At 52.2% G+C, this 8,244-nt stretch overlaps 1 protein-coding gene across 5 annotated transcripts in view; it reads right to left on the bottom strand.

The window, feature by feature from the left end:
- Positions 1 to 4,014: 4,014 nt before the first annotated feature.
- The window catches only part of LOC105489802 (G2 and S-phase expressed 1), a 34,636-nt gene continuing 30,406 nt past the window's right edge, over positions 4,015 to 8,244 (bottom strand). For all 5 annotated transcript variants that reach the window (XM_011754917.3, XM_024795381.2, XM_011754919.3 and 2 more), the window contains 3 exons: positions 5,952 to 6,153; positions 5,260 to 5,469; positions 4,015 to 4,796 (listed from right to left, as the gene is read on the bottom strand). In XM_011754917.3, the coding sequence (XP_011753219.2) occupies positions 4,713 to 4,796; positions 5,260 to 5,469; positions 5,952 to 6,153 (496 nt within the window). In that variant the 3' untranslated portion in view covers positions 4,015 to 4,712. The remainder of the gene's footprint in view (positions 4,797 to 5,259; positions 5,470 to 5,951; positions 6,154 to 8,244) is intronic.

Here is an 8,244-nt window from a genome sequence, read left to right as displayed (position 1 = left end):
ACTTCTACTTCATGCCCAGAAGAGCCCCTGGCCCAGGGCAGGTGCTTCATAAACTCACTGAATAAAGGAAGGAGGAGAGAACGGAGGTCATCCCCCAGGGGTGATTGAAGCTGAGTTCTTCTCTAAGAGCACCTAGACACGCTCTACCTAAAGCACATGGAGACTTTCTGGACAAAGATGTTCATTTGTGAATAGGGCATTGCAATGGGAATATGCATGCCACATTAAGCTATGTGTGTATTCAGGGGGTAAAGGAAGACAAACGTTTTTTTTTTTTTTTTTTTGAGACGGAGTTTTGCCCTGTTGCCCAGGCTGGAGTGCAGTGGCGTGATCTTGGCTCACTGCAAGTTCTGCCTCCCGGGTTCACTCTATTCTCCTGCCTCAGCCTCCCGAGTAGCTGGGACTAGAGGCGCCCGCCACCACACCTGGCTAATTTTTGGTGTTTTTCTTAGTAGAGATGGGGTTTCACCATGTTAGCCAGGATGGTCTCGATCTCCCGACCTTGTGATCTGCCTGCCTCGGCCTCCCAAAGTGCTGGGATTACAGGCATGAGCCACCATGCCTGGCCTAGTTATTTATTTTTTTGAGACGGAGTCTCGCTCGGTCACCAGGCTGGAGTGCAGTGGCACAATCTCAGCTCACTGCAACCTCCGCCTCATGGGTTTAAGTGATTCTCCTGCCTCAGCCTCCCGAGTAGCTGAGATTACAGGCACACGCCACCATGCCCAGCTAATTTTTGTATTTTTAGTAGAGACGGCATTTCACCATGTTGGCCAGGATGGTCTCGATCTCTTGACCTTGTGATCTGCCCGCCTCGGCCTCCCAAAGTGCTAGGATTACAGGCGTGAGCCACCGTGCCCAGCCTAGGAAGACAAAGGTTTTTAAAGGGAAAATGAGGATCACATCATTGTTTTGAGATAATTCTTTGGCTACAAGATTCAATAAGGGTGACACCAGTCCAGGGTTGGACAGGCAGTTGCCGGGCAGATGTCCTTGCAACAGAAGTTTGTTTTTGTTTTTGTTTTTGAGTAAGGTTGCAATAGCCTTTGTGTAAAGGTTGTGGTTTTTGCAGTCCTCTGTGATAGTTGTTATTATTAGGCACATATGCATGAGACCCCTTCCTTGTGGTGCGAACCCAAAGTACCTGAGACGGTCTCAATTTAGAAACTTTATTTTGCCAAGGTTAAGGACGTGCCTGTGACACAGCCTCAGGATGATGTCCTGAGGACATGTGCCCAAGGTGGTCGAGGCACAGCTTGCTTTGATATTAGGGAGACACAAGACATCGATTAATAACATGTAAGATGTACCCTGGTTCTCTCTGAAAAGGCAGAGCAACTAGGGGCGGTGGGCAGCTCCCAGGTCATAGGTAGATAAGATATAAACTGTTGCAGTATTTTGGGTCTTTGATCAGCCTTTCACTGAATACACAATTTCCATGTGAGAGGCAACTAGAGGAACAGTCATTTATGCCTTAGTCTGGCTCAGTGAATCTGCATTTTTACATAAATAGGGCAGAGGAAGCAATCAGACATGCATTTGTCTCAGGTGAGCAGAGGGCTGATGGTGAGATCTGTCCTTTGTCTGGCATCTGTGAAGATAAGCTATCGATTTACATTGCCAGGGTGAAATTCAACAGAACTGTTATAAGGTAAAGATCTCGAGGCCCATGAGGAATTTCCAAGAAGAAAAGCAGGAACTACCAACAGGAGAGCCCTGGGCACTGGTGCCAGGAGGAGGTGCACAGTGAGCTGCAAGACAGGAGGAAGAGGTCACAGGGCCTGTGGGGAAAAGGATGACCACTTTTTCAGAATAAAGGATCAGGAAAGTACCCAACAGGAAAGCAATTTCATTTTGCATTTCCCGGAAGAGATAAGGAAATCCAGTATCTGGGCACCTGAGCTTGTGCAGATTTAGAGGTACACGTTTAGGCTGTGTCTAAACTTGAGTCTGGGTGTAGGGGCAGGCCCTCCTTGGGTGTGGCAGGCTGACCTAAGGTTATGGCAGGTTGAGTCCCAGTTGCAACCAACCCACAGTGGCTGAGATCCATGCTCACATATTTTCTGCTTTCTCGTGAACTATATGGTATTTTGGTTACTCTGTAGCTCCGAGAGGCCCCTGTGCGTCACTCAGGTCTGATACAGGCCAGCTATAGGCAGGATGACGACATCCCAGGTGCCGCCTGCCGACAGCAATGTCAGAGACGTGGATTTCAGAGCTATAAAATGGGAAGACATTTGCTCCACAAAATTAATGAAATGTGGTAAAAATCCCATGAAGTTGGACCTCTTGAACCTGGAAGGGTGGCCCTCCAGCGGCAGCCGAGGTGGAGAAAGGGGTTGGCCCTCCTGGGGTCATGGAGTCCTTCAGTCCCCAGCTAACTGCATCTTCCCACCCGGAGCTCTCTGAGGGTTGAACCAAGGGCCTGGGCACTAGGTGAGGAAGGGAGTGGGGGTGCTGAGACAGAGCGGCTTCGGCAGGAAAAGCCCAGTGGAAAGACCCAGACAGAAAGGAACAGGCCTGGAGCTTCAGGACAGGAGCAGCTCTGCTCTGTCCAGCTCCTGCTCCTAGGGCCCTCTTCCCGTCTGTCTGAAGAGAGTTAAAGTCAGATCACTCTGTCCGGCCTGGGGACCAAGGAGAGCCTGGCTGCACCGAGGCTGCAGCGGGGAGGGGAAGGGCACAGTGGGGAGGAGCCCCAGCAGCAGGATTGGGGCCACAGGCCAAAGGCTCGGCTCACCCCCAGGGCCTGAATGGAGGCAACCAAGGCACAGCTTGGTTACAGATGGGCTGGAAGCTGAACATCTCCTTCCTCTACCAAGCGGGAAGCCCCAAGAGGGAAGGGGTACCTGAGCGCTGCCCCCCAGCAGAAAACAGCCTGACCCATAGCAGAGCCTCAGTAAATATTTGCTGCATGGTTTAATCCGATTTCAGATTTCCTTTTCTACTCCTGGGAAATGAGGGCCAGACCAGAGGCTCCCTGAGGACCTTGCTGTGTCACTACCGGGCCCCTGGGATTCCCTGCTGCCCTGGAAACGTGGAGCCACCAAGATTCCTACAGGCCCTGTGGCTCTGGCCAGCGCAGCACTGGCTGCAAGTCTTGCCTGGGAAGTCACTGCTCGTGGAGCAGGGCTTCTCCGGCTTCATGACTCACTCGTCCGAGTAGCCCTGCCTGTGGAGGGCTTCTGTCTGCAGGGGCAGCAACTCAGCCGTGACAAGCGCGCCACCTTCCCACCACGGCAGTTTCCACCGAGACGCCTTTCCACGGCGTCACCTGGCCACCTGACCCCTTCCTGCTCTCGACACCATAGGACTCGCTGTTCTGAGTGGCAGCTTTAGCCTCACACGGTAACCACGGGAAGTAGAGACACAGCACAGTCATCATTTTCCCTTGTCTTTGTGGACAGAGGCAGATCCTGGTATGATCCAGGGAGCACTGGAGCGGGGTCCGAAATACAGAGTCCGGCTGATGGCTTGCTGTGTCGGCCGTGAAGCTGCTCAACCAAGATGGTGAGAAGTTTCCTCAGGAGAAATGGACACAAAGTAGTGGCTTCCTGGCCAGCTCGTTTTTTAAGTAAAGGGAATGGGCTTTCCAGTGGCACTCAGTTCCTGCCACTGCCCACCGAGCCTCTCCAGCCCCTGCTGAGAGCAAAGCTGAGGGGTCCTCCCCGAGGCCTGCCCAGCAGACGCCGCCCATCACCTTAGTGTCCAGGTAAGCCCGGCCTCCTCGCCCATCCTCTTTCCACTCATACCTTCGTCTCCCCAGAGCAGCCTCTTCTTAAGGTGTGCGTCTCAGGCCATCGAGTCAGAATCACCTGTGTGCCTAGTAACAGTGCCACTTCCAGGGCTGGCCCCAGACCTAGCGACCAGTGTATCTGGGGGCGGGTCTGGGTCTGCACTGACACCAATTTTTATTGACTATTTTTTGAAACTCACTTGTATGAAAGCATTCGAGTCTAGATAGTAGCCTTACTGATTAGAGTGATAAAAATAGTCATGTATGCTTGAAAATCACGATAAGCTTAAAAATCAAGATATGCTTCAATAAATCCATTTATTTTACAATTTAATGTAAAACTAGAATATTTAACTTTTTACACAAACTTAACTTTAAAAATAGCTACTTGCTATTTTACATACAAAACATTCAAAAGAAAATTCTTCATTTAGAGTGACTGAGGCTTCACATTCCAGCCCAGAGAGTGGCAGCAAGAAGGGCAGAGGCGGCAGCAGAGGCCTTGGGTGGTTAGCGCTGGCCCCAGTTCCTCAGCCCACCCTCTCCAGCACTGGGAATATCTTTCGGCTTATTTTTCTTTTTCGAATACAATTTCTACTAAAACATGTTTCTTTTTTTTTTTTCCCCCAAGATAGGCTCTCACATTGTTGCCCAGGCTAGAGTACAGTGGCACAATCAGAGCTCACTGCAGCCTCCACCTCCTTGAGCGCAGGCCATCCTCCCACTTCAGCCTCCTAAGTAGTTGGGACTACATGCGTGCACTACCACACCTGGCTAATTTTTTATTTTTTGTAGGGACAGGGGTCTCACTATATTGCCCAGGCTTGTCTCGAACTCCTGGGCTCAAGTAATCCGCCCACCTCGGCCTCAAAAGTTCTAGGATTACAAGTGTAAGCCACTGTGCCCAGCCTACAGCTTGTTTCTGAGGGTTGAAAACCACTTTAGGGCTGTTCTTTCAAGGCAAAGGATTTGGTTCTGCTTAGAACTTGAGGAGTGGGGAATCCACGTTCTCCTTGTCAGCCTCGGGGCTCAGCTGGATCAGAGGGGAGCTCAGGTCTATGAGCTGGAAGACAGCAGAGGGGAGGAGGTGAGCGCGGATCTGGCCGGGGCCTCCCTTCCCCTCCCCACACAGAGCACTGGCTGCCTGGGCCATCACAACAGCTCGGTCATCCTGGCTCGGGTGCACTGAAAAGTACTCTGGGCCACCACGTCTAAGAAGCTGGAAGGAGACAGGACACACACGGAGAAACCCAAGCCCCCACCATGCACACTCCTCTGTCCCACATCTGGCCCTGGGGTCTATGGGCAGGAGAGAGGCGGTCCCTGCCCAACAAGAGCTGGCAGGGTCCTGGCAGGGCACCTCAGAGGCAGCTGATCTTTGAGAAGCTCAGGCTGCCCTGAGGTGAGTAGCTGAGAAGACTCAACAGCCACTCTCAAGGGTCCCACGATGGCCCTGGGGGGACGAACCAACCCAGAACTGAGGACAGCGAGGGCTGAGTCAACACAAATCACCTGCCACTTCTCACCTGTCCCACCACCGGTGAAGGTTTGGCCACATTTTTATTCATGTCTGGAGTGTTTATCATGAGGTCGATCAGAGGCCTGCTTTCAGATCCCACAGCCACGTTTGCTTCTGGGGTATTGCAGAAGTCAATGAGAGGGGGGTCAACGAGGGGCTGGCTTGCAGCATCTGGAGTGACTGCGAGTGGGTCCAGTTTGATATCTACAAGAAGAGCCTGGGTACAAAACCAAGGTTAAGAGCAGAGTCCAGCATCTTGCTGGCAATCATCTTGGGAGAACGTGTGCTTTGCTCATGTTCCAGGTGGGCTGGAGGTTTGGAAAGCCAAGGAATCAGGTGGGGCCTTGGTGGAAGGAGGCCCTGTATGGGGCAGGCTGTGCCTCTCTGACTGCCGCCCACCTCCCTGTCCATACCCGCCCACCAGCAGCTACCAGCTCCTGCCACCCTGCTTCCCGCTTCCTCAGCTTCGATCCCTGACCCTTGCCTTAGTCAAATACAGGGCAAAGGTGTCACTTTTTCCTCCCCTGGAGGCCTGGAAGTCCTGACTGCCTCCCTTTGGGTTGGTTGGCACAGAGGCACTGGCCCCAGGATGAAGCATGGCAGGGAACTCCGCCAGCCACAGCCCTGGGTTCCAGGGGCTTCCCGAGCAGCCTCCAGGAATCTCAGCTAATAGAACCAAGCTGCGCCTGCTCTGCCCACCTCACTAGGGGCTGCGTCTCCACCCGGCTTGGTTTCCTCCCGAGCTGCTTCTGTGGTGGTGCTTTTGGAGAAAACAGTATCGCTTTCCTCTGGAGAAAAGTTAAGTGCCTGAGGCACACAGGAAGGAGGAGAACCCCCGTCAGGGGACACGTCCACCGGCCTGGAATCTGCCTTTCTATTGCTCTCCATTGTTGGTTCAGTTCTGTGGGAAGGAAAAAAATCTTATGAGGAAATGTATCTAAAATGCTCGTTCACTTGGCTGATCCCGGAATCGGGTCACTCAGGAGGAACAGTGTCCTGGGTGGAGTGTGTTCCCGCTCTAGGGCCTTCACCCTCCAGACCCCGAGTTTCCTGCGTATGTTCGGGGTTCAGTGATCTGTCCAGTTCCTCCCAGCTCACAAGTCTTACCTGTCCAGCATCACCAGGGCCTGCTGTTAGCCCTTTTCTTTCCAGTTACTAAACATGAGGTAATGCGCATGCCCGTCACCTCCTGAAGGGAGCCCAGACCACACACAGGGACCCCTCCTTGAGCCACGGCAGCTCCTTCTCACATGCAGCCAGTGGGGGGCTCCTCCTAGGCCTAGGTGGGTATGCAGCCGGCTCCTTCGGCCCCAGATGCCCCCTCCCCTGCTGCCCAGTGCCCTGATCAGGGCTGAGGCCCCAGGTGCAGGCTGCCCACACCTGCTCTCCAATGGTGTCTCCTGCAGGACCCCGCATGGGCGCTGCTGGGCTTGCCTGCTGCCCACAGGTCCTTGAGTACCTGCCACACAAAACTGAATTCCTCCCGGAAACCCAGCAAAGCAGCAGGTCCATCAACTAACAGAGAGTACCTTCTTTTTAATACTTCAGAGGTTTCGTAAGAGTCCAAAACAAGCAGAAGTTTGTTTCTACATTTACACTTACAAACATACAAGACAGTTAAACACATATTCCTATTTACATATCAGATCTGGTGTTTTTAGTGAGGCCTTGTTTCTCATTTTCTCTTGGGTATTCCAGGCCTTTCCATCTCCCTCTGTAACATACACACATGCCAGCATTTTTTCTTCCAGAGTCTTCTACATTCTCATAAAACTACATAGATAGACACAGGGTCAACACCTACTGTTAGTAGATGTACATACATAGAAACGTACAAGATATATAAAAATATGTAATTTGTGTATAAATACGTGGATATTATATATGGTGTTTGTTTATTTTTTTTTTTTGAGACCGGGTCTCTGTCACACAGGCTGGAGTGCAGTGGTGCGATCTTGGCTCACCCCAACCTCTGCCTCCCAGGATCAAGCGATTCTCCTGCCTCAGCCTCCCAAGTAACTGGGACTACAGGCGCCTGCCACCACGCCCAGCGTGGTATTTTTAGTAGAGACGGTCTCACCGTGTTTGCCAGGCTGCTCTCAAACTCCTGATCTCGTGATCTGCCTGCCTCGGCCTCCCAAAGTGGTGGGATTACAGGCGTGAGCCACCGCACTCAGCCTATATGTATATTTTTAACAGACAAAGGGCTTTTATTCTCAGCCACAGTTTCGTTTGTAAAGTGGAATTGTACTTACGAAACTCTCTTTTCTGCATCCTTTCTCAAGAATTCTTCCGGAAATGCATCCACATCAGCTGGTGCAAGCTAATGCATGCCCCAAAGGCTACCTGGTCATTTACTTCCATCTTTGTTTTCTCTTGAGATGGAGTCTGACCCTGTCATCCAGGCTGGAGTGCAATGGCACGATCCCGGCTCACTGCAACCTCTGCCTCCTGGGTTCAAATGACTCTCCTGCCTCAGCCTCCCGAGTAGCTGGGATTACAGGTGCCTGCCACCACGCCCGGCTATATATTTTTAGTAGAGATGGGGTTTCATCATGTTGGCCAGGCTGGTCTCGAACTCCTGACCTCATGATCGGCCAACCTTGGCCTCCCAAAGTGCTGGGATTACAGGTGTGAGCCACTGCGCCCAGCTGACTTCCAGTCTTTGTCACCATGAACATCTCTGCACGTGAACTGTAGTCTCCCACCTGTGGCAGCTCAGAGGTATGTGTAATTAACAGAGGTATAGGCCGGGCGCGGCAGCTCACGCCTGTCATCCCAGCACTTTGGGAGGCCGAAGCAGATGGATCACAAAGTCAGGAGATCAAGACCATCCTGGCTAACACGGTGAAACCCCATCTGTACTAAAAATACAATAAATTAGCCAGGCGTGGTGGCGAGTGCCTGTAGTCCCAGCTACTCAGGAGGCTGAGGCGGCAGAATGGCGTGAACCCGGGAGGTGGAGCTTGTAGTGAGCCAAGATCGTGCCACT

This window comes from Macaca nemestrina, chromosome 15 (assembly GCF_043159975.1).
Source record: "Macaca nemestrina isolate mMacNem1 chromosome 15, mMacNem.hap1, whole genome shotgun sequence".
NCBI lineage: Eukaryota > Metazoa > Chordata > Mammalia > Primates > Cercopithecidae > Macaca > Macaca nemestrina.
Note: the sequence above shows the minus strand (reverse complement) of the source record. Positions and strands in the feature narration are given on the sequence as shown.